Consider the following 26,464-nt stretch of genomic DNA (forward strand, 5'->3'; position numbering starts at 1 on the left):
TCCACCCAGGGTTCAAGGCAGCCTGTCAGGGTGTCCAGGAATCCAGAGGACCCTGAGCCTGGGCCCAGGTTCCCGAATAGCCTCAGGTCTCAGAGCTGGTTCTCTGCCTCAGGCTCTCCCTCTTGACCTCACTCGGGTCTTGGGTCTCAGGTAAGCTCTTTCCCACAGTCTGTTAAGGAGACGTGTCTGGAGGAACTAAGGACCCACATCTGCTTTGTGGCTGATATGACAGTAAACGTCTGTGTCAGGGCGTAGTAATTCCTGCAAAAGAAAACCGACGCCTCCAAGCTCATGCAACCTTCTCAGATGACTACCCATGGACTTCCCAGCCCCGGGTCACCCAGGGTCTGTTTGGGTCAGAGGTTTTTGGTCCAACCCACCTCCCCTTCATCCCCTTTCCATCTTTCTACTATTTCTTGGACCTTCAAACACAGCCAGGTGCGCAGGGGGCATTTCCTCTGCCCCTTGGGCTTATGGGACCAGAACGTGGATCCCCACACTCACCTGGTAGATGGGAGCTGGTGGCCTGGCATCACGTAGGGAGGCCTGGGCATGGAGGAAGCAGGCATCAGAGGAGAGGGAAGGAGAGTCATTTCTACCAAGCAGCCATCTCCACGCCTGCCGCCCCCACCCCAAATCCTGTCTGGGCTCTGTTTCCCACCCTTGTTAGCCTGGCTCCCCTGACTGATGATCCAGTGCCCACTCTCTTCCTCGCTCGACTCCAAGGTTCTCCTGAGGTCAAGTCAGGGGACCAGGGCAGCCTCTGGATAAGGTGATGGGTGGTCACGTCCCTGAAGTGGATCCAGCTCCCAGCTTGGTGGGGCTTGCTATATCCTAACTACTCTTATGAGCTTCCATGGTGGCTCAGAAGACAAAGAATCTGCCTGCAATGCGGGAGACCCCGGCTCGATCCCAGGGTCATGGAGATCCCTTGGAGAAGGCAGTGGTAACCCATTCCAGTATTCTTGCCTAGAGAAATCCATGGACAGAGGAGCCTGGCAGTCTACAGTCCATGGGGTCACAAAGGCTGGACACGACTGAGCGACTTTCAACTACCCTCGAGTGAAAGGGGTCTGCACAGTGCATCAGGGTTGGACAGTCCCCCTGCCCTGAGCCTGTGAAGCGGGGACGCTGGGGAGAAGAGACAGGGAAGGGATGTACTCACCTGGGAGACAGAGCTGCCAGAGGGACCACGTCCTGGGAGGAGACAGGAGTTACCACTGAGCATGTGAGGAAGCAGCTTAGCCCATTCTCTCAGGAGAGGCTGAGAGTCCACCTTCCGGAGAACCATGGGAGAACGAGCCCCACCAAGGGAGAGACACTCTGGCAATTTCAGGCCCCAGTGAGGGCAAGGGAGCCTCCCAGGATTATAATTCACAGGACAAGCAGACTAGCCAGTTGGGGTCCCCTGTGCTGAAGCCCCAGAGAAAGGGCCAGAGACCCTGGGGGAGGCAGGCAGGAACAGACAGGGCAGGGCCTGCCCTGGGCGCCCGATGTGCTGGGCTGAACAGACAGACACTCACCTGAGGTGGACGCTGGGGGCCAGTTTCCTCTGTTGTGCAGGCAGCCGGGGTTAGGGAAGAAAAAAAAAAAACAAGCATATTTGTGAGGAGTGTAGAGAGAGGTCAAGGCTTTGGTGTCAGAACATGGGACAGGAGGATCCCCATGTCCAAGCAGGGGCTGGACGCCTCCTTTCTCCACCAAGGCTTCTTAGAGGGGAGGGTCCAGCAAGGACGCTGAGGAAAGTCCTTAAGAAGCCGTATCTGCCCTGAGTCCAGAGGGGCAGGACCATAGGCTAATAGGGTTCAGAAGGAGGTGGCCACCGAAGGGACCAGGGCTCTGGGAAAGGCATCCATCCATCCAGAGCTCTGTCTGAGTGGATGCACCATGCTTATGGAGAGAGCAGGGCCAGTGAGTGGGGAGGAAAGGGAAGCCAGCGACTCTGGGGTCTCACTGAGGGCAGTGTCGTTCCTGTGGCCCCCTGCCCTCACCCGGGAGCTGCTGAAATGTGACAGCGGCCTTGTCCTCTGTCTCCATCACCTGGACCTGAAGTGTAAAGACATTCCCCCACCTGCTGACCAGGCATGATGTTCTGTCTCATGCATGGGGGTGTCGTTAACGCATCTGCCAGCTGGGGGCATTTGACCCCACCTGGCCTGTCCAGACTTCCACTCTCTGGCCAAGCGTGACCTTGGTCAGGATGCCCCTCAGATCCTGGCCCCGTGACTGTGCCTCATAGAGTAGCTGGATTTAAATATACAGGAAGAGATACCTTTTTCTGAGTACTTACTACCTGCCAGCCTACATATAGGGAAATGGGACAATGAGGGGTCTTAATTGTGTTAACTGACAGACGAGGCTTCCCTGGTGGCCCAGAGGTCAAGAATCCGCTTGCCAATGCAGGAGACGCGGGTTCGATCCCTGGGTCAGGAAGATTCCCTGGGGAAGGAAATGGCAACCCACTCTAGTATTCCTGCCTGGAAATTCCATGGACAGAGGAGTCCATGGAGTGGCAAAAGAGATGGACCCAACTTCGCGACTAAATAACAAAATAAATGAGGACGGTGTTAAGGAAGCTGCCACAGGTCAATACCAGGTGAGGCAGGAACTGAAGAACGAGAGAGAATATCTGTGGGGAAGTGGGGAGGTCCTGGAGATCCAGGCTGGAAACTGGAGAATGGGGTGTCCTAGGACTAGGGTTAACCTGGGGCAGGAGCAGCATCTGGGAATGCCACTGTACCTGTGAAGGAAAATGAAACACCCCAGGACAGCCAGCGGCGTCAGCACAAGCAGGACCCCAATCACGATGCCAGTAATGGCCCCCACACTGAGGGCTTGGCTGTTTTCTTGCCCTGAAAGCAGAAGAGAAAGAGAGAGGGGAAATGAGGTCCTAGTTCACTGGAGGGAACACCAAGAGGAGTCTTCCAGGAGAGGGCTTGGTTAGGAGGAAGGAAATGCTCTGAGGCCTGTGTAGTTGTCTGTTTTGTCATTACAGTGTCCTCCTGACTCTCCCACCACACGTGGTTGCATCATTTTCCTCTTATTCAGATTTGAAACCCTTGGTTTGGTCTAACTCTCCATTCTCTCACTGTAGCCAGTTCCAGGTCCTGTTCACTTTCCTCTGTGGAGGGACTCGCAGAAGGATTTTAATCTTATCAACTTCCTGGTGAACTGTCTCTGAACAGCCCTAACATCCAGCTGTTCTTCTCCAGGTTTAAGATGAGGAAACTGAGGCACAAGATCCAGTGTGTTGCCCACAGTCAAACAACTCTCACAAATAATAACCAAACTACAACAAGGTGAGCTAAGTTTTGCATAATTAATTATAGACACATTGTTCTACAGGCTCTGAAAGGAGACCACAGCCTCATCATTTGCATTCATTACACACCCACTTCCTGTGAAATCACCAGGGAAGGTGTAGAGGTGTTGAGGGTCACTTAGAGAGCTCAGCTGGGGAGCTGGGGTCTCATCTGCAGACTCTGACGGTGGGGAGACTCTACACTGATGGGATCCTGCATCCTCTGTCCTGACACTGTTGATTGTGTGGGGCAGCATCGCCTTCTCAGGGAGCCATAAACTCTGCTCATCAATTCACTGACCACTGGATGCGTGTCCCCATGTCACCTGATCTGTTTGCACCTGGACTGGAATGCTCATGGGCTTTCTCAGAGGTAGGGACTGACTACCGAACAGCATGACCTTTGCCTGTGGTTCCACATCTCTTGGACTGATGCCTCTGTCCATGGAATTCTCCAGGTAAGAATACTGGAGTGAGTTGCCATTTCCTCCTCCAGGGGATCTTCCCAACCCAGGGATCGAACCTGCATCTCTTAGTCTCAGGGATAGGCACTGGCAGGCAGGTTCTTTGGTTCTTTACCCGACCTGTGAAGCCCCTAGAGAGAGAAGAGGGGACATCAAACTTGAGGACAAGTCCAGTTCCTTGGCTGATCGCATCTGAGAGCTCCGTGGGATAAGCCTTCCTTCTCAGGGTCCAAAACTAGCTTCCTCTCTGTTCTGGTTTTCTACTCCTAATGTGCTTGTGAGAGATTGACTCAGCTAGCTATATAATCAAGGTCCATGTCTAAAGCCCTGGAGTCCTCAGTGTGAGGGGATGGCTGTCTCCATATTGGGCAGGTCTAAGGAGAACCTGCTTCTCAAGAAAGATGTTTTCTTCCTCGTTGTTAAATTATTTAAACAGGGTTAAAGAAAATTTGGAGCTGAAGTATAAGAAGTGAAAAGAATAACTTGGAAGGGTGATTCCTCAGCACATTTGAGCAGGTAGAGGAAAGAATCCATGAACGTGTAGAAAAAAAAAAAAACAAAAGAAATTATTCAGACTGGGGATTAGAAAGGGAAAAAAAATGAGGACTAGTGACTCCAGGCAAGGTATTATGCAGAACTCCATCAAGTGGACAAACATATGCAGAATGGTTGTTTCTGAAGTGGAAGAGAGAGAGGAAAGCAGTTAAAAAAAAATGTTTAAAATTAATGGCTTAAAACTTTCCAAGCTAGATGAGAGATTACCTATCAAGGGTGGTTAGGACTCCTCAAAAGGATCTTTCAAGATGCAGATGTTGTGACACAATTTAGCCAAACTGCTGAAATACTGAGGGAAAGAGGAAGTGAAAAAGCTGCAAGAGAGAAGCGGCTTACCATGTACAACGGATCTTCAACAAGGTGAAAGCAAATTTCACATCAGAGACCAGGGGGCCAGAAGATATTGGGATGACTGAATTAAGTCCTACATGGAAGATTTCAACCAGGAAAGCAATGTACAGAAAAAGTCTTCTCCAATGAAGCTCAAATTAAGACTTCCGTGGATAAACAACAGTCAAAGGAGTTTATTCCTTGGAGACGTGCCTCATATGAAAGGTAAAGAGGATCCTTTAAGATGACTGTTCAAACACTGGACAGTAACTCAAAGCCATAGGAATGTATAAAGAACAGTGGTCAGGAGAAGAACAAGGTGGGGGACGTGGAGTACGTCTCTCCACAGATGCATCAGGAACACACCTTCAGAGACAGGAGTGCATGCAGAACACCAGCTGAGAGTGGAGAGGAGGACCTGACCAGCGGAAAAGAATATACAGATCCACGCAGAACACGGACGTGGACAGCGAAACAGCTGATCGGTGGCAGCTCCAGCCAAAAGACACACTGGCTGAATGGATACAAACACAAGACCCATATATACGCGGTCCACCAGAAACCCACTTCACACCTAAAGACACAGGCAGACTGAAAGCGAGAGGATGGAAAAATACATTCCAGTGAGAGCTTTACTTCCTTTCCCATCTGGATTCCTTTTATTTCTTTCTCTTCTCTGATTGCTGTACCTAGGACTTCCAGATCGATGCTGAATAATAGTGGTGGAAGTGGACACCCTTGTCTTGGTTCTGATCTTAGGGGGAATGCTTTCAGTTTTTCACCACTGAGAATAATGTTTGCTGTAGGCTTCTCATATATGGCCTTTACTATGTTGAGGTAGGTTCCTTCTATGCCCATTTTCTGAAGAGTTGTCATCATATATGGGTGCTGAATTTTGTCAAAGGTTTCTTCTGCATCTATTGAGATGATCACATGATTTTTATCTTTCAATTAGTTAATATGATATATCACATTGATTGATTTGCGTATATTGAAGAATCCTTGCATCACTGGAATAAACCCAACTTGATCATGGTTTACGAACTTCTTGATGTGTTGCTGAACTCTGTTTGCTAAAATTTTGTTGAGGATTTCTGCGTCTTTGCCCATCAGTGATATTGGCCCATAGTGTTCTTTTTTAGTGTTGTCTTTGTCTGGTTTTGATATCAGAGTAATGGTGGCCTCATAGAATGAGTTTGGTATCTTCCTTCCTCTGCAATTTTTTGAAAGAGTTTTAGAAGGATAGGCATTAGCTCTTCTCTAAATGTTTGACAGAATTCTCCTGTGAAGCCATTTGGTCCTGGACTTTTCTTGTTTGGGAGATTTTTGATCACAGCTTCAATTTCAGTGCTTGTAATGGGGTTGTTTGTGATTTCTATTTTCCAGGCTATCCATTTTATTGCCATATAGTTTTCATAATAGTCTCTTATAATCCAAAAGCAGTTCTCAGAGGGAAGTTTATAGCAATACAATCCTACCTCAAGAAACAAGAAAAACATTGAATAGACTACCTGACTTTACACATAAAACAACTGGAAAAAGAAGAACAAAAAAAAAACCACAAAAATTCGTAGAAGGAAATAAATCATCAAGATCTGAGCAGAAATAAATGAAAAAGAAATGAAAGAAACAATAGTAAAGAGGAATAAAACTAAAAGATCGTTCTTTGAGAAAATAAACAAAATTGACAAATCTTTAGCCAGACTCATCAAGAAAAAAAGAGAAAAGAATCAAATCAACAAAATTAGAAATGAAAAAGGAGAGGTTAAAACAGACAATACAGATGGTAAAAGAAGAAGTAAAGCTCTCACTGTTTGCAGATGACAGGATAATGTACATAGCAAAACCTAAAGACACTAGCAGAAAATTACTAGAGTTAATCAGTGAATTTAGCAAAGTTGCAAATAAAAAATCAATACACAGAAACCACTTACATTTCTATAAACTAACATTGAAAAATCAGAAAGAGAAATTAAGGAATCAATCCCATTCATCATCACAACAAAAAGTATTAAATATGTAGGAGTAAACTTACCTCAGGAGACAAAAGAACTGTACACAGAAAAGTATAAGACACTAATGAAAGAAATCAAAGATGACAGAAACAGATGGAGAGATACTCCATGATCCTGGGTAGGAAGAATCAATACTGTGAAAATGATGATACTACCAAATGCAATCTACAGATTCCATGTGATCCCTATCAAACTACCAATGACATTTTCCACAGAACTAGAACAAAAAAATTTCACAATTCATATGGAAACACAAAAGACCCCAAATAGCCAAAGCAGTCTTGAGAAAGAAGAATGGAGCAGGAGGAATCAACTTTCCTGACTTCAGATTATACTACAAGGCTACAGTAATCAAGACAGCATGGTACTGGCACACAAAAAAATGTAATTTTGTTTTTGTTTGTGCCAGTACCATATATAGAAAGAAACATAGGCCAATGAAACAAGACAGAAAGCCCCCAAATAAACTCAGGCAGCCATGGTATCCTTTTTTTTGACAAAGAAGGCAAGAATATAGAATGGGGCAAAGATAGCCTCTTCAATAAATGGTGCTGGGAAAACTGGACAGCTACAGGTAAAAGAATGAGATTAGAACAATTCCCAACACCACACATAAAGACATACTCAAAATGGATAAAGACCTTAATATAAAACCAGAAACTATAAAACTCTTAGAGGAAATCATAGGCATACTCAATGACATAAACCAAAGCAAGATCCTCTATGACCCACCTCCTAGAGTCATGGAAATAAAAACAAAAGCAAACAAGTGGGACCTGATTAAACTTAAAAGCTTTTGCACAGCAATGGAAACTATAAACAAGGTGAAAATACAACTCTCAGAATGGGAGAAAATAATAGCAAATTAAATAACTGACAGAGGGTTAAGTTCCAAAATATGCAAGCAGCTCATACAACTCAACACGACGAAAAAGCCAACCCAATCAAAAAGTGGGAAAAAGACCTAAACAGACACTTCTCCAAGAAGACATCAGTCAGTCAGTCCAGTTGCTTGGTCGTGTCCAACTCTCTGAGACCCCATGAATCGCAGCATGCCAGGCCTCCCTGTCCATCACCATCTCCCGGAGTTCACTCAGAGTCCGTGATGCCATCCAGCCATCTCATCCTCTGTCGTCCCCTTCTCCTCCTGCCCCCAATCCCTCCAAGCATCAGAGTCTTTTCCAATGACTCAACTCTTTGCATGAGGTGGCCAAAGTACTGGAGTTTCAGCTTTAGCATCATTCCTTCCAAAGAAATCCCAGGGCTGATCTCCTTCAGAATGGACTGGTTGGATCTCCTTGCAGTCCAAGGGACTCTCAAGAGTCTTCTCCAACACCACAGTTCAAAAGCATCAATTCTTCAGCACTCAGCCTTCTTCACAGTCCAACTCTCACATCCATACATGACCACTGGAAAAACCATAGCCTTGACATGACGGACCTTACTTGGCAGAGTAATGTCCCTGCTTTTGAATATGCTATCTAGGTTGCATAGAGATGGCTAACAAACACATGAAAAGAAGCTCAACATGGCTCATTCTTAGAGAAATCCAAATCAAAACTACAATGAGATATCACTTCACACCAGTCAGAATGGCCATCATCAAAATGTCGACAAACAATAACTGTTGGAGAGGGTGTGGAGAAAAGGGAATGCTCTTGTACTGTTGGTGGGAATGTAAATTGATACAGCCACTATGGAAGATAGAATGGAGACTCCTTAAAAAACTAGGAATAAAACCAACATATGACCCAGCAATCCCACTGCTGGGCACATACCCCGAGGAAACCAAAATTGAAAAAGACACCTGTAACCCATTGTTCATTGCAGCACTATTTACAAGAGCTGGAACATGGAAGCAACCTAGATGTCCATCGACTGATGAATGGATAAAGAAATTGTGGTGCACAGACACAATGGAATATACTCAGCCACAAATAGGAATGCCTTTGCGTCAGTACTAATGAGGTGGATGAACCTAGAACCTATTATACGGAGTGAAGTAAGCCAGAAAAAGAAAGATAAATACCGTATTCTAACGCATATATACGGAATCTAGAAAAATGGTCCTGAAGAATTTACTTACAGGGCAGCAATGGAGAAACAGACACAAATACGACTTATGGACATGGGGAGAGGGAAGAGAGAGTGAGATGCATGGAAAGAGTAACATGGAAACTTACATTACCGTATGCAAAATAGATAGCAAATGAGAATTTGCTATATGGCTCAGGAAACTCAAACAGCGGCTGTGTATCAACTTAGAGGGGATGGGGAGAGAGGTTCCAAAGGGAGGGGTAAATTTACACCTATGGCTGATTGATGCTGAGGTTTGAAAGAGAACAACAAAATTCTGTAAAGCAATTATCCTTCAATAAAAAAATTAATTAAAGAAAAAAGAACAGTGCTAAGAGTGATCCAAGGTAGCTATTTCATTTAAGCCAAGGTAGCTATTTCATTTAAGCCAATATTTTTGTCTTTCCTGCAATCGCTTGCTTTTCTTTCTCATTTCAAAGGTATTTCATGGAACAATATTTATAAATCTATATAATGGACACACATTGTATAAGGATGGCTGAAATTGATGACAATAGGTGTATAAAACCGGGGGAATGGAGATGTATAGGAGCACCTCGTTTGTCTTATACATCATAGAATCTAGTTGATATTTCAACCAGATAGATACCTGTTTAAGATATTAATTGTCATCTTCAAGTTAGCCCCTAAGAAAAGAACTGAAATATATGTGGAAAGGAAAAGACAGAATAAAAACAACACCTAAGAAAGGAAATCACTTAACTACCAAAGAGGAAGAAATAGAGGAATTCATAGGACAAATACCAAGTAGCGAGATGGCAGAAGCTCTTTCCTATCAGGAAGTATATGACTCATAGATAGCCTCAACCTTGAAATTAAAGGCAGAGAATCACAGGATGGATTAAAATTATGACCCATCTCTATACTCTCTTCAAGGGACTCACATTAGATACAAAGACATATAAAGTTGAAGTAAGGTTGGAAAAAGATATTCTATGCAAATAGTAATAAAAAGAGAATTGTGGTGGCTGTATGAATGTCTGATACAATAATCTCTAAATCAAAAAAGCCTGCAAGAGACAAAGGAAGACCTTACATATCGAAAAAACTTTCCATTCACCAAGGAAATCGAACAATTATAAGCATTATGCACCTAACACCACCAGATTTGTGAATCAAAGTGGACAGCACTGAGGAGAGAAATAGCTCGGTCATAACAGTGACACGACAACACCCAGCTTTCAGTGATGGATACGGCAGTCAGAGGGAATTTCAGTGAGAAACTAGAGGCCATGAGAGCACTGCAAACCAGAGACCTAATCAACAGACAACACACAGTCGTAGGCGTTTATGTTGCGCAAATTACAGTCCTCAAGGCCCCCATCCCTCAACACACACGACCACCGCCCATCCTGGGGAGAAATGGTGTCACTTCCACTGTAGAGACGACGGCGCAACTAAGACAGGGGGAGGGACGTGGAGTCGACTGTGCTGGCAAGCCCGCAGTCAGAGCAGTGCCAGCTAGCACACTGACACCTCCTGCCTGAATGCATCTGCTGTGGTCCCACCTTCACTGGGGCGCGTATTCACACAGCTCTATAGAGTGCATACCACACCCCACGGTGCACATAAGGAAGAGGAGGGTTAGCCCTTGTGACTCACCGGGGCTTCCCAGGAGGCACTAGTGGTAACGATCCCACCTGCCAATCAGGAGACATAGGACACAGGGACCCAGTCCCGGGTGGGGAAGATTCCCCTGGAGGAGGACACGGCAACCTCTGCAGTGGAAGGTGCAGTCTTCACTGCTGGGCTGCCCAGGAAGTCCCAGGGACTGATTTTAGCGCTGCTTCCAGCGGTCTTGGCAATGAGGCTTCACAGCAGAGGGCCAGGAGAAATCAGGGGGTGAGGAGAGGAGAGACAGCACACGTTCCAATTGCTTGAAGTGAAGGAAATGAGATGATAGGCTAATTGTTGGTGGAATTAATAAAGGAAGGTTATCCAGGTTAAAATGGGCTTCCCTGGTGGCTTATACGGGAAGAGCGCCTGCAGTGCAGTAGACTCGGGTTCGATCCTTGGGTCAGGATGATCCCCTGGAGTAGCGAATGGCACCCACTCCAGGGCTCTTGCCTGGGAAATCCCATGGACAGAGTAGCCTAGGGAGCTCAAGTCTGTAGTGTCACAAAGAGTTGGACACCACTGAACGACTAAGACAGGAGGCGATGATGGCCACTCACAGGTCACACGCAGCCTGAGGGGGTCGCTTCTGCTGGAGCTGACCCTGTTGGAGGCCTCACACTGATAATCCCCGGCATCCTCTCTGCTGATGGGGTCTATGGTGAGGGTGCTGTTGTCTGAGGACAGTGTCATCCTCTCTGCGAGGAGGAGACTCTGGCCTTTGAAGAACCAGCGTATGGAGACCCCAGTCTCATCTGCGAGGCAGGTCAGGACCACGGGGCCCTCGTGTTCTGTGATTGTGGTGTTGCTGGCTTGGAGGGAGGGCTGTGCCACCGGGCCTGTGGAGAGAGAGAGGGGTGACTGCTGAGAGTGGGTTGGAGGCCTGGGCCTTGCTCCCTCCGCAGTCTCGGGGCCCAGTGACCTCTGTAAACGTCACTGGGAGGAAGGCCCTGGGTCTTTGTTCAGGTGACAACGGGAAAGAGACGATCGCACATCTCCTCTGACCCCCAGATCACGCCAGGGGGACCCTTGCCTGGTCGCTGGGACAACACTCTAGTACTGGAGAGCTCTGTGCTATCAGCCCTGAGAACCTTGGTCTTCTGACTGTGGTGCTATCCAGGCCAGTCAGGGAATATAGGACCTGAGAGTACATGTTGTGATTGGGGATAGAGAGCCTGGGCGCATTGCCGGGCCTCACACTGACAAGCCGGGAGCGCTGTGTGGCTGGGTGAGAGGCTGTGTATCAGGAGAGCTTGAGGTTCCCCTCAATGGTCAGAGGAGTCTAGGGGGAAGTGGTGGGGTGTCCGGACCATTTGGAGCAAAGAGCAGAAAGCCACACGTGGTGCAATCAGAGGGAAGGGAGGTTCCTGGTCTGTACTGGGGCCCCTGGGTCCTTCTGAGCTGTTCACACGCTTGTCTGAAAAATTTGCAATCATTACCCTTCATGCTCACTCATTGTGAGTCTGTCGTTAATTTGTTTCTCCCATCATATTCTGGTGATCCTCAGCCACCAACACAGAGCAGCCCATCCCCTCCCTGGCTTCATTCAAAGTGGACCTGCCTGGACTTGCTTGGGACCGGAAGTCATGTCCAGTCTGGGTGTCCAGGGGTGATGGCCCATGTACTCGGACCTGAGCGGGATGGATATGGCCCGGCCTCAGGCACTGTAGATTCAGCAAGTCAGCCTGGACCACACAAAAACAGAGGGCATCCAGGGTGAGTGGGTCACTGAGGCTGACGCTCGCTGGGTTCCGGGCTTCACACACATAGGGTCCTGTTTCATTCCTTGTCACGGTGACTACTGTGAGAGTCCTCTTGTCCTCGGACAGTTCCAGCCTGGTGCCCTTGGGGAGGCTCTGACTGTTGATCCACCACATGTAGGAGGTGTTCTGGGTCTCAGCTCCACATGTTAACACCACAGTGTCCTCGTGCTCCCAGGGGTTGGAGTTGTTGCTGGTATGACGGGTGAGGGTAGCACCGCAGTGGAAATAACAGAGAGTACACACCCCTGAGTTTCCCTGGTGGCTCACACAGTAAAGAATTCTCCTGCCAGTGCAGGAGACCTCGGTTCAATCCCTGGGTCAGGAAGATCCCCTGGAGATGGGAACTGCTACCCAGTCAGCATTCTTGCCTGGAGAATTCCATGGACAGAGGAGCCTGGTGGGCTACATACAGTCCATGGGGTAGGAAAGAGTAGGACACGACTGAACAACTAACACTCTCACTTTCTTTATACCTTTAGCTCCTCTAACAGCATCTTTCAACAAAACTGGCATCCTTCACCTCTCAGCCAGACAGAGTCTTTGAAGAATAAGGCATGCTTGTGTATGGCAAGATGAATGTATGGGGATCTGAGCTCAGAGAGTGTGAGGCCACCTGCTCTATGTCTGGGAGAAGCACAGGCTTCCTCGGGGGTCAATTGTGCAGCAGTGTTTAGTGGTGGACAGACCCGGGTCGGATTCAGAGACCACCTGGCGTCTCTCCTGGTTTTCATCAACCAGCCTCGGGAGAGAGCTCCCTGGGCGGCACCCTGGGGTCGAGGAGCTGCCAGGAGTGTCTTCCTTCCTCTGTTCCTCTCTGGGGGTGCTGAGATTTCTCTGGCGTCTCCAAGTCCCCCTAGGCATTTGGTTGATTCCTGGGGACCTTGTACCTGTGTGCTCTCCATGCCGAGTCTCAGGAGTAGGACCAGGCTGTGCCCCTGCACGGATATGGCTCTCGGGGCTGAGCCCTGGCTGGTGACCAGCTTGGAGCCTCGGGATTTGGCACAGGCTTCCCAGTGTCACTGGAGGCAGGAGCCCTGGGACAGGGTCTGGGAGGGGCTTCCTGGGGCTGAGCTTCTCTGTGAGGATCCCTGGGGCCCTCAGGCCAGGGTCTTCCCTGAGTCCTGCAGGGTCTTCCTTAGGGTCCTGGTCACTGGGAGGGGCCAGAGGGCTGGACTGAGAGTGCTGTCCCTCTGCTGAGTCCCTCCATCAGCCCGTCCTTCTCTCTGCACAGTGTCTGCAGGGCCTGGCTTCCTGGGAGCATTTCTGACCCTTTGGAGTTTGTCTCCACAGCGTGTGTCCTGCACTGAATGTTCAAATCCCGACACGGGACATAGTGCAGAGGGGGATGGGGGCAACTTCCGGGGCTGTCAGTCCTGCGAGTGTGAACAGAATTCACCACCACCCTCCACCCCCGCCCCCGCCTGCCAAACACCCCGAGGTCAGAGAGGAAGTACTCACGGTGCACGTGGAGGTGTCCAGTCTGTCTTTCTGTCAGTAAATCCTTCTTTGTAACGAGCAGGGTGTAGGATCCTGTGTCTTTCTGGGTGACGTTCCGGATCAGCAGGGTTCCGTTGGGGTAAAGTGTCTCCCGTCCGCTGTACACAGGCCCATTGGTAGTTGCATTATTATCTACCCTATACGATGCAATTAGCTGTGCGTTGTCTACCCTTTCTCCTCTGTACCAGGCATAGCCTAGAGGATTCTTTTCCACGTTGCGGCCAAGTAGAAGAACATCTGACCCTTCTGCAGCAAGAGTGGGCACTGTTTCAACAGTAGGCTGGGCAGTGGTGGGCGGGGTCCAGAAAGTTAAGAGTGAGACTAGGAGGGAAGAGAGAGAAATCAGTTAATATTGTGACCTGCGTGGGGGATGGAAAAATGGTACTCTGGGTCCTGAGCTGGCCTCTTCATCCCTCAGCCTTAGTGTGGGTGTGTGTGCATGTATGTGTGTGTGTGGTTCAAGGTCAGCACCATGACCCCCGTCACTTTAGCCCCTCTGGGCTTGTTTTTTCCTCTGCTTCCCCAGCTGTCCCTGGCTCACCCCCTCGAGGCCCTCACACGCCTGCTCACACTCGGGGCCTCTTGGGAGATGCCCCCCACAATGACCAGCTGCTGTAAAGGCCCTCCGTGCTCACTGCTGACCCTTCCCCGCTCCGGTTCCTGCGTGACGCCTGGAGCACCTGCCAGCACATTCTCTATCTCTCTGCTTATCTTCCTCCCCACAGAGCGTGGGCTCCGTGAGGGGAGGGGCTTGTCTGATCTTGCTTGAAACCCAGGGCCTGGACCAGGTTCCAGACATTAGTACCTGGGGATGAAGGAAGGAGAGTTCCCAGGAATTCCACAGCCTGGTTTTATTTGTCAGTTTCTAAGGGTGCCAGGTAAGGACAGTGTTTACTGTCCTGGTTCTGTCTTTTTCTGGAGTGACACAATAAATTGTTATTATTGTCATCAGTTATCAACCATCAGCTCAGTGAAGAATAACTCGTAAAACCTACAGCAGTTGAGTCCTCCGGCCCCTCACCAGCTCTAGCTCAAGCAGTCTCCTGTGGCTGAGCCCCTCCCTCCCCGGTCCGCTCCCCTCTGCCCTCAGGTCTGAACAGAAGCCCCCTGTCCCCTCTCAGAGCCCCGTCTCCCCCAGGGACCAGCCAGTCTCTCGTTCTCCAGTCTCCGCCTCCTCCCTGAAAACTGTCCCCTCTCACCTGCCAGCGGGAGCCTGCTCCAGGGGACATGCCGCCTGCTTGCAGGGCCTGACGGGGGCTCCATGGTGCCTGCGTCTGCTGTGTCCCTCTCTCTGTGAGGAGAACTTCTGCTCCAGAAACGCTCACAAGCCCTGCAGTCCTTGTGAGAGCTCTGCTGTCCTTCCCTCTGTGTGCTGAGTCTGCCCCGGGGCAGGAGCACTTCGCTGGGTCACGTGGCCCGGGGGCGGGGTCTCTGCCCAGGCCCCGCCCTCTGCCTCCCCTCTCCTCCTTCCCTCCCTAATGCCCCCCTCCCCCTTCCCCCTCTGTTTGTATTTCTATTCCCTGAACTCTGCTGAGTCTTCTGCCTTCTAGTGCAGTGATTCTCCACCTACACACACTCACACACACACACACACACACACACCACTACACACACCTACACACAACATCCCCTGACACACCCCTACTCACACATACCTACATCTCAGCCACACACAGACACCTAGATACACACACATCTATACACACACACACATGCGCACACACACCCTTGTCTGGAAAAGCACAACCTTGGGGTGTCCGGGTCTGGGGTCCCCACTGCTCTGGATCAGATGCACCCTCAGCCTCCCCGACAGCCCTCCCTCATCCCCTCTGGCTTTTCCCTCCAGAGGAGGAGCCTGGAGGCGGGGGGTGCATCAGGAACTCTTGTCACAGGGATGTCATCCTCCCAGTTCGTGGGAACTCCTATGGAGCTTCATGAAGACTGCGAACCCCCTGGTGACACCTTAGAAATGCTGTTTTAGCAGCCGCCAGGTGACACGCTTTCCCAGCCTGGCTGAGACCCCAGAAGAGCGGTTAGGCCGCCCCACCCACCCCAGTGTTGGCCTCTGCTGTATTTGGTCTGGGGTCTCTCAGCACAATCACAGATCCAGGGGTTTCCAAATTTTGGTGGTAATTGTTCCTGTGACACAGAAACCCAGCTGGATGCCCAGGGTCTTCCTGTTGTTCTCAAATGTGAGAAGATTGCGTTTACTCCCTGCAGGAAGGACACACTGACTCTGGAGGAGAGAAAGCGGTCACATGAGTGATGATGGTAGGGGACCTGACCTCCACTTTCAAGTGTCACCAGCCTGGCGTCTGTTTTCAGGGACAGAGACCCAGAACTGAGTGTCAGGAGGAGCTGCAGTTCTCAGGTGAGAAGGAAAAGGTTTCCTGTGTGTCCTGGGAAGAGAGGGACCTGGTGCTGGGGGTGGGCTGACTCTGGGCTCCCTGGTCCTTGGGTCAAGTTCTGGGAGACTCTCAGTCTCCGTGTCTGTTGCCTGAGCCCTGGTTCAGAAACTGTCCAGGTCCTCTTTACCATTATACAGGCTCCTCTGTCACCCTGGCTGACTTTTCTGTGGTCACTGTGATCTTCCCCAGGGGCGGTTCCAGGCAGGGATGGGAGCTGGCATGGGTGCCCATAGGCCCCTAGAAGGCTGGGTAGGATAGTGTGGGCATATAGGAGCGGCCCTGAGAGTCTGTTAGAGGAGGGGTCCCCTGGAGTCTAACGCCTGATGGTCTGAGGTGGAGCTGATGGAATAATAACAGATATAAGTGCACAGTAATTGTAACGCACTTGAATTATCCCCAAACCATCTCCACCACTTTGCATTCGTCTTCCATGAAACCGGTCCTGGTGCCCTTAAGGTTGGAGACCGCTGTTTAGAGGGAGGGATGGAAATGAGGCTCCTTCCCCACCTCCTTAGGCAAAGCAAAGTTCACCTGTTAATTTGCTGTGTGTTGTCTGGGTGGCCCAATGGTGCCCCCTGGAGGTCATGAGCAGAGCTGGGGACAATGTAAGGGGCTACACAGGGGTGCCAAGACCAAAGGGTGTGAGATGGCTCTGTGCCCTGGGCAGAGGCGGGCGCTGACCTCCAGATTGAGGGGCTATTATCCGGGGTCCAGGTCACTGTGAGTCCCCAGGCTTCCTGACTCCATCCCAGCGCTGGTTGAGCCCAGGGAGTGGATGGGCATTACCCTGTGTTAGGAGAACCGTCCATCCAGGTGGACATGTGCTCAGGAGGAGCTCTCAGTCACTGCGACTTCAAAGGAAGGGCTGCGGGGGAGTCTCTGGGGCTCTGGGGAGAGGGTGGCAGCCTGTGGGCTAGACCCCAGAAGGCCCTGTTCTTGCCCCTCTCACAGCACTGCAGCTGCCCTCAAGTCATCTGTGTCCCCATCAGTGGTCTGTTCTTGGCCTCCCCACGGTGCCAAGACCTGGGGCAGCTCCACCTGGAGACTCCGTCACACAGGCTCCTCTGTCAGGGGAGGAGAGACCCCCATGGGACCCCAGCCCCTCTGAGATGGAGCAACTGCAGAAGCTGGGCTCCCCTCTTCCACCCTGCTCCAGAAGTTCCCCAACTGTCCCCAGATGCCTGGGGAGGCTGAGATGTTTCCAGGGACCAGACCCAGGTGTCCCCACAGATCAGGGGCCTTGGGATAAGAAGCTGCACCCAGATTCCCGTGAGTTCATGCTGGGGCTCCCCCGTCCCCAGGGGACTCCCTTGGGATGGAGGATTGGGAGTCTGAGCTAGGTCAGGTCTCCGTGAGAAGGGGAAGGACTCAGACTGCTGGCTCTGACCCTCCAGGGAGACTACAAGACTTTCCCAAGTAGAGACGGGAGTGGGTGTGACTATCTGGGAATGAGCAGAGCTCTGACTCATCACAGTTAAGAGGCCCCTGTCCTCCCTGCTGACTCCAGGAGGAATATCGTCCCGCCCTGGAGCAGCCGTGGGCACTTACAGGTCTCCTCCCGCTCTGATGCCAGGGCCCCTGTGTCCACAAGGAATATTCTCTTCCCCCTCGGTGCCACACTGGGTGTGGGGTGGGGGGTCTGCATCTGTTATGTACATTCCCTTATCTATTTAAAGAGTATTTATTGAGCATGTGTGACATGTCAGGCCTGGGTTGCATTCTGGACTCCAGAGAATAGCATAGACTTGGGTCCTGGGTGAACACACTTGACTTGTGATGGGGAGGCAGACACTCAGAGAAAGTCCTGGAATTAATGAGCTAATTATAATGGAGGGAAGGACCCTGAAGGGGAAAGTCTTGTGCATCCAGAGTCTGTAATGGGGTCTCAGCTGGACTGGGGTCATGGAAGGCATCCCTGGGGAGCAGATGGCTAATAGATCTGGATAGTCAGATGGACTTTAAGGTAGGTTTGGGCAGATAGGGAAGGGGAGGGAGGGGGCCCCTGGCAACACAATGGTTGGCACTTGCCTACACGAGCAAGAACAGGAAGGAGGTTATCCTGGCTGAAGCTTTGAACTTGCGACTGAACTTGGAGGCTCGATGGATGAGCAGAGGTGTTACATGCGTGTCTGCCCCCAGTGTAGATATGAGGTCTGGGTTGGCACATGGGTGTTGCAGCCCACTTAGTGTCTGCTTTAACTGGTACCGCTCTGCCTAGAGGATCAGAATGGATCTGGGCGAAGTGGTTAGCATTGCGAGGTGGTCAGTTATGCCCACTGATCCCAGGGAGAGAGGGGAGGGATGAAGGCGCCCCTACACACCTACGGCTCAGCTGTGTGCAGCTGCAGGTGTCTCCTGGTGACTCTTGAGAACCATGCCTCTGGGACAGGTGTCACAGCCACACTGGGTGTCAGTCTTCTGAGGCTGAATGAAGGGGGTCCTGGTGCCCAGGGACCCAGAGCCAAGGCCCTGGTGAAGGGAGGTGTTGGATGGGGCTGAGTGGGTTCACACAGTCAGAGTGTGAAAGATGCATGGGGGGACAGATCCTCGTCTCCTCTTGACTGGAGCCCTATCTGTGTCTGGGAGAGAAAATGGGGCTGAGCCAGGGCAGAGAGAGGGTGAGCACAGAGGGGCACAGAGGACCTAGGTGACCCCTCAGTTGTGGGATGTGAGAGGAAATCTGTCCCCATGAAAGACAGGGGAGGCCCCTGGTACCCAGGTGACCATTATACTGGGTACTTGAGTGTTTTGAATGACCATTAGGGATGCTGGATGGATTAGACCTGAGCACCTGGGAAGTATAAGGCTGGGTTTGAGTTGTCAGAGTTATCCCTGTCAATGGGACCTTAGTGGGGAAGAGGAAGTTGGGAGTGACTGTGGGAGCCCTAGTTCCTTCTCTTCCCTGGGGTTCACAGGCAGATGGAGGCACCCTCAGGTGATGGCTTCTACCCTGGAGACTGGTCTTCAGGCCCCACTTGTCCTTCAGCAGGATCTTTGCTCTGTTGGAAGCATGGAGAGAGAGCAAAGGCTCTGACACCAGGCTTGGGGCTCAGACAGGAGGAGCTGCGAGGGTAGCCCAGGTGTTCTGCTCAGTCTTGCTCCGTGGGGAAGGGGCCGCATCTGGGTTTTGAGGAACAACAGGATGTGCTCAGAGAAGGCAATGGCACCCCACTCCAGTACTCTTGCCTGGAAAATCCCATGGACAGAGGAGCCTGGTAGGCTGCAGTCCAGGGATCGCCAAGAGTTGAATACGACTGAGTGACTTCACTTTCACTTTTCGCTTTCATGCACTGGAGAAGGAAATGGCAACCCACTCCAGTGTTCTTGCCTGGAGAATCCCAGGGACGGGGGAGCCTGGTGGGCTGCGGTCTATGGGGTAGCACAGAGTTGGACACGACTGAAGCAACTTAGCAGCAGCAGCAGCAGCAGCAGCAGGATGTGCTCAGGAGCCCTCCAGGCTAGGTAACCGCTGTTTCCTAGGTCAGGCATTGGAGGTCAGGACTTAATCATGAAACGTTCCCTCTAAGTTGAAGACAAGACAGTTATCTGACTCTCAGAGGCAGGGAGATACTCTGCGAGGATGGTTAGTTCCCAGCCTCCTTGATGACACTCTCCATGTGTAGGAATCATTCACCTGGAAGTTGTCATGGGTGTAGCTATAACAAATACACAGAGAGAAGAAAGTGCTCATGATTGATAAACTAGAGCAAACTGGGTTATCCCTGAACACATTCTACTGTGTTCACTGTTCTCATAGAATAGAAATGGGCAGGATATCCAGGTGCCCCTTCTTGCTGAACCCCGGGGCTGAGCACAGCAAAGATACTGTCCATGGTGCTGATGAACACAGGCCACCTACTGACTTAGGAGTTGCGGTCTTTGAGTCACATCTGCTTTCTTTTCATTCTGAAAAATCGAGCATTGCTAGAAAAGAAGAGGCTTCCCCGGTGGCTCAGACAGTAAAGAATCTGTTTGCAAAGCAGAAGACGCGGGTTTGATGGACCTCTGAAGAAGGGAATGGTTACCCACTGCAGTATTCTTGCCTGGAAAATCCCACGGACAGACGTGCCTGGTGCGTTACAGTCCATGGGGTCACAAAGAGTTGGACATGACTGAACAACTTTCACTTCACAGAAAAGAACAGGTGGAGAGAGCTGCAGGGAGTGTGGACTGGCCTCTGTCTCCAGGGCTCAGGGCCAGTGATGGTGCTGTGGACGTCATGGCTGGACTTGACCCCACATCAGGATGACAAAGTCCAAGATGCCCAGAGCAGATTGCAGTGAGGGAAGATGATGACCCCGGCCTTGAGAGGAGTGGTAGCAGAGCAAAGACTCCTGAGGGGGGTGCACAGCCTCATGCTAAAAGCCCAAGAATGTGCCCCGTAACTAAGGAAACCTACAGATGAAATTCCGATCATGTGACTGGGAGATTATTTGGGGGTATATGGGAGATACGGTGGGGGTGACTGGGAGATTATGGTGGGGAATGTATTTGGCTGAGCCCAATACATTCACAATGTTCCTTACAAATGAAAGAGGAAGGCAGGAGAGGCAGAGCCAGAGGAGATGGGAGGATGGAAGCAGAGCTTGGGGAGCTTCAAGCTGCTCCACTGCTGGCTTTGAAGATGGAGGAAGGGGCCACGAACCCAGGAAAGCAGGCAGCCTCTCACAGCGTGGAAAGGCAAAGAAATGAACTGTCTGTAGAATCCAGAAAGAACAGGGTCATATTTGACACTTTGATTTGGGTCGATTTGTGCCACTGAATTTATGTTGATTTGTTACAGCACAATTAGGAACTATAAGAGGTGTCACCTTGTCTCATCCGAGGCTGTGTGCAGGGGGATAAGGAGTAATGTGGACCTCAGTCATGACCGGAAGCTTTGCAGGCGGTCTCTCCTGCCTCGCATCTCATCTCAGCACACACGACACTGGCCACTGGCTGAGCACACCTGTCTTCCGTGGGCTCTGTGCCCTGTGCACACGCCTGCTACATGTGTGTGAGTGTGGCACCTATCCCAGCGGACCTTTGTGAGAACAGCACCTACTGCAGGGGCCTCAGGGAGAGACTGAGACTGCTATCCCAGGTGTGTGGTGGGGGCTGCAGGTGAGATCCGGGGGGGAAGGCCCTCGGGACACTTTGAGGAGGGGACAGGTGGGCCCTTTGCTGTGGTAGCCAGGTTGAGTTTTAGGTGTAGCCTGCAACTCTGCCCTGAGGCTTATGTGTGTGTGTGTGTGTGTGTGTGTGTGTGTGTGTGTGTGTGGTGGGGGGAGACTCACAATTCACATTGGAGAGCAAAGTGGAAACCAGCGGCAAGTGGACAGAGGGCACGGGAAATTTCTGGGAGGGCCTTGCTCAGAGCATGGCTTCTGGGTCCCTCTTACTTTGGTGACTCTGATTGCTCCTCTGGGTCCCCCAAGAGGGAACAATTTTCTCAGTGCTTAGGCCCTTAGAGACACAAAAGAAACCCATGGAGAGAGTAGGCATTCTGGATCTTGGATCTGGGGACAGACAAATGTTCCTGTCCCATCACTGACTCAGTGGACATGATTTGGGGCAAACTCTGGGAGATATTGAGGGACAGGGAAGCCTGGCGTGCTGCAGTCCATGCGGTCCCAAGGAGTCGGACATGACTTAGCTACTGAACAACAAAAATTCATTTGAGGTAGCCACCAGTTGGGGCCAGCAGGGCCTGGTGAGGAGGACCAGAGGGTTTAGGATGCCAAGAGGCTGCAAAGGGGCCTCACCCATAATATTTGTCTCACCCATGACTTGTTCTTCCTTCCTGACTCGTGTGCTAGAGGCTCTCAAAAGATCCCATATTCTGTGCTCCAGAGACTCAGTTACAAGCAATCAAACACTGAGAGGTGTCCATGACTCCAGGGCAGCGTGAGGACAGCCGATTGCCCATGTGGCTGGGCAGGGGTCTTGTGACCCTCCTTTCCTATTAGTATGGTCCCCACCCCCACCATCCTCACATTCTTCCCTGTGCCCTCCCCCAGGATGGGGAGGTTAGGTAACTTAAGAGTTAATACTTTCCCTGTGGGACCCAGGAGAGAATGGAGCAGAGATTCAGGTGAATTACTGGCTGGACAAGACCCAAGTGCAGCATATTTTGCAAAGCAAGGGGAAAGTGAAAGTGAAAGTCGCTGAGTTGTGTCCGACTCTTTGGGACCCTATGGACTGTATAGTCCATGGAATTCTCCAGGCAAGAATACTGGAGTCTGTAGCTTTTCTGTTCTCCAAGGGATCTTCCCAACCATGGGATGGAACCTTGGGACCACCCAAGATCTGAATAAAGAGCACTTTCCCCTTGTGGCTCAGCTGGTAAAGAATCCACCTGCAATCCAATGCGAGGGGGAAGTGCTCTTTATTTACCAGCTGAGCCACAAAGGGGAAGTGCTCTTTATTCAGACCTTGGGGGGTCCACAATGGGTCACAGGCCCAGTCACTTGCCCTGTGGGCCTTCCTCCCTCCAACTGTGGGAATGGTAGCCTGAGTTCTGGTCCATCTAGAGTTCAGGGCAGCCTGTCAGGGTCTCCAGGAATCCAGGAGGGACCCGGACGCTGGACCCAGATTCCCCAATACCCTCAGGGCTCAGAGCCGGTTCTCTGCCTCAGGCTCTTCCCCTTGACCTCACTCGGGTCTTGGGTCTCAGATAAGCTCTTTCCCACAGTCCGTAAGCAGGTGTGTCAAGGGGAACTAAAGACCCACATCTGCTTTGTGGTTGATATGACAGTAAACGTCTGTGTCGGGGCGTAGTAATTCCTGCAAAAGAAAACCAATGCCTCCAAGCTCATGTAACCTTCTCAGATGTGGTATCAGGGACTTCCCAGCCCCGGGTCCCCCAGGGTGGCACCGGGGGGTTGTTTGTATCAGAGGTTTTGGGTCCAGACCCGTCTCCTCTTCATCCCATTTTCCATCTTTCCTCCTATTTCTTGAACCTCCAAACATAGCCAGGTGTAAAGGGGGCATTTCCTCAGCCCCTTGGGCTTATGAGATCAGAACTTGGTTCCATACACTCACCTGGTAGATGGGAACTGGTGGCCTGGCATCAGGTAGGGAGGCCTGGGGCATGGGAGAGAGTGGGCCTCAGTGGAGAGGGAAGGAGAGTCATTTCCCCCAAGCATCCATCTCCAAGCTTGAAGCCCCCACCCCAAATCCTATCTGAACTGTGTATCCCACCCTTGTTAGCCTGGCTCCCCTGACTGATAATCCAGGGCTCAGCTGGTTCCTTCTGGACTCCAAGATTCTCTTGAGGCCAAGTGAGGGGACCAGGGCAGCCTCAGGATAAGGTGGTGGGTGATCATGTCCCTGAAACGCATCCAGGTCCTGGCATGGTGGGAATTGCCATGTCTTAACGACTCTTATTGAGTTTCCCTGTTGGCTCAGAGGTAAAGAATCTGCCTGCAGTGTGGGAGAACCAGGTTCATTCCCTGGGTCAGGAAGATCCTCTGAGAAGGCAATGACAACCCGCTCCAGTATTCTTGCCTGGAAAATTCCATAGACAGAAGAGCCTGGAGGGCTACAGTCCATGGGGTCACATGAGTCGGACATGACTGAGCGACTGTCAACTACCCTCGAGTGAAAAGGGTCTGCACAGTGCGTCAGGGTTGGACAGGCCCCCTGCCCTGAGCCTGTGAAGCAGGGACGCTGGGGGGAAGAGACAAGGAAGGGATGTACTCACCTGGGAGACAGAGCTGCCAGAGGGACCACGTCCTGGGAGGAGACAGGAGTTACCACTGAGCATGTGAGGAAGCTTAGCCCATTCTCTCAGAAGAGGCTGAGAGTCCACCTTCCGGAGAACCATGGGAGAAAGAGCCCCACCAAGGGAAAGACACTGGCAATTTCAGGCCCCAGTGAAGGCAAGAGAGCCTCCCAGGATTATAAGCCACAGGACAAGCAGACTAGCCAGTCAGGGTCTGCTGTGCTGAAGCCCCAGAGAAAGGGCCAGAGACCCTGGGCGAGGCAGGCAGGAACAGACAGGGCAGGGCCTGCCCAGGCGCCCCGCTGTCCTGGGCTGAAGAGACACCTGAGGTGGACGCTGGAGGCCAGTTCCCGCTGTTGTGCAGGCAGCCGGGGTTAGGGAAGAAAAACAAAACAGGCATATTTGTGAGGAGTGTAGACGGAAGTCAAGGCTTTGGTGTCAGAACACGGGACAGGAGGACCCCCACGTCCAAGGAGAGGCTGGACTCCTCCTTTCTCCACCAAGGCTTCTTAGAGGGGAGGGCCCAGCAAGGAGGCTGAGGAAAGTCCTTAAGAAGCCGTATCTGCCCTGAGTCCAGAGGGGCAGGGCCATAGGCTAATAGGGTTCAGAAGAAAGTGGCGACCAGGGCTCTGGGAAAGTCATCCATCCATCCAGAGCTCTGTCTGAGTGGATGCACCATGCTTATGGGGAGAGCAGGGCCAGTGCGTGGGGAGGAAAGGGAAGCCAGCGACTCTGGGGTCTCACTGAGGGCAGTGTTGCTGCTGTGGCCCCTGCCCTCACCCAGGAGATGCTGAGATGTAACAGCGGCCTTGTCCACTGTCTCCATCACCTGGACATCCCACCACCCGCTGACCCGGCACGATGTTCTGTCTCATGCAGTAGGGGTGTCGTTAACGCATCTGCCAGCTGGGGGCATTTGACCCCACCTGGCCTGTCCAGACTTCCACTCTCTGGCCAAGCGTGACCTTGGTCAGGATGCCCCTCAGGTCCTGGCCCTGTGACTGCCCCTCATAGAGTAGCTGGGTTGAAATATACAGGAAGAGATACCTTTTTCTGAGTACTTACTACCTGCCAGCGTACATATAGGGAACTAGGACAAGGAGGGGTGTTAATTGTGTTAACTGATAGATGAGGCTTCCCTGGTGGCTCAGAGGTAAAGAATCTGCTTGCCAATGCAGGAGACGCGGGTTCTATCCCTGAGTTAGGAAGATTCCTTAGGGAAGGAAATGGCAACCCACCCCAGTATTCCTGCCTGGAAATTCCATGGACACAGGAGTCCATGGAGTGGCAAAAGAGATGGACCCAACTTCGCGACTAAATAACAAAATAAATGAGGACGGTGTTAAGGAAGCTGCCACAGGTCAATACCAGGTGAGGCAGGAACTGAAGGACGAGAGAGAATATCCATGGGGAAGTGGGGAGGTCCTGGAGATCCAGGCTGGAAATTGGAGGATGGGGTGTCCTTCCTCTAGGACTAGGGTCAACCTGGGGCAGGAGCAGCATCTGGGAATGCCACTGTACCTGTGAAGGAAAATGAAACGCCCCAGGACAGCCAGCGGCGTCAGCACAAGCAGGACCCCAATCACGATGCCAGTAATGGCCCCCACACTGAGGGCTTGGCTGTTTTCTCGCCCTGAAAGCAGAAGAGGAAGAGAGAGGGGAAATGGGGTCCAAGTTCACTGGAGGGAATACCCAGAGGAGTCTTACGGGAGAGGGCCTGGTTAGGAGGAAGGAAATGCTCTGAGGCCTGTGTGGCTGTCTGTTTTGTCATCACGGTGTCCTTCTGACTCTCCCACCGCACGTGGTTGCATCGTTTTCCTCTTATTCAGATTTGAAACCCTGGGTTTGCTCTAACTCTCCATTCTCTCACTGTAGCCATTTCCACGTCCTGTTCACTCTCCTTTGAAGGACTCTTTCTGTCTCACATTATGCCCTCTTCCTGTGATTTTTCCTTTCCATCACTATTGTCGATCTTAGAGGGCAGGTCCTCTCCAGTCCACTCAACACTGATTTGTAGTAATCATATTAGCCAACTGTTTCTAGGTCCTCTCGTATCACTGGCACAGTGGGAAATCCTTTACACCCAACTGTTTGGATCTTTCCCCCTCCATGAGGGAGGGGTTGTGAGCCCCACTGTACATACATAAATCGAGACACATAATAGTTCAATAACTCAACGGAAGTCATAGAACTAGATCTGGATGAAACAAAATGCAATCAAGTTGTCCGACTTTACAGCCCCAAAACAACAATGTTGAAAAACAAAATATCACCTGTTAAAAGATTTCTTGCATGCTGACTCTGTGTAGGTACCCGGGGAAGGATTTTAATCTCATCATCTTCCTAGTGAACATCCTCACACCATCCCTAAGATCCAGCTGGTCTCCAGTTTTACAGGTGAGGAAACTGAGGCACAAGATCCAGTGTGTTGCACACAAATAATAACCAAACCATGACAAGAATAGCTGAGTCGTGCACAGTTAATTGGACACATTCTTCTACAGGCTCTGAAAGGAGACTCCCCACACCCTCATTATTTGCATTCATTACACACCGGCTTCCAGTGAAATTACCAGGGAAGATGTAAGGTGTTGAGAGTCATTCACAGGCTCATCTGGGGAGCTGGGGTCACAACTGCAGACTCTGACTGGGGGGACACCTCACGCTGATGGGGCCCTGCATCCTCTGTCCTGACACCGTTGCTTGTCTCGGACC

The 26,464-nt window shown here is 51.1% G+C and overlaps 1 protein-coding gene and 1 pseudogene across 1 annotated transcript; both read right to left on the bottom strand.

The window, feature by feature from the left end:
* Positions 1 to 195: 195 nt before the first annotated feature.
* On the bottom strand, positions 196 to 14,899 carry LOC138096819 (carcinoembryonic antigen-related cell adhesion molecule 7-like). Its single transcript, XM_068993078.1, has 8 exons — positions 14,836 to 14,899; positions 13,561 to 13,957; positions 12,079 to 12,329; positions 2,742 to 2,852; positions 1,524 to 1,568; positions 1,166 to 1,197; positions 505 to 546; positions 196 to 261 (listed from the first exon to the last, which is right to left on the bottom strand). The coding sequence occupies exons 1-8, from the start codon at positions 14,897 to 14,899 to the stop codon at positions 196 to 198; spliced, it is 1,008 nt and encodes a 335-aa protein (XP_068849179.1).
* Positions 14,900 to 15,734: 835 nt separating this feature from the next.
* The window catches only part of LOC138096820 (carcinoembryonic antigen-related cell adhesion molecule 7-like), a 38,593-nt pseudogene continuing 27,863 nt past the window's right edge, over positions 15,735 to 26,464 (bottom strand).

Source organism: Capricornis sumatraensis, chromosome 20 (assembly GCF_032405125.1).
Source record: "Capricornis sumatraensis isolate serow.1 chromosome 20, serow.2, whole genome shotgun sequence".
Classification (NCBI taxonomy): Eukaryota; Metazoa; Chordata; class Mammalia; order Artiodactyla; family Bovidae; genus Capricornis; species Capricornis sumatraensis.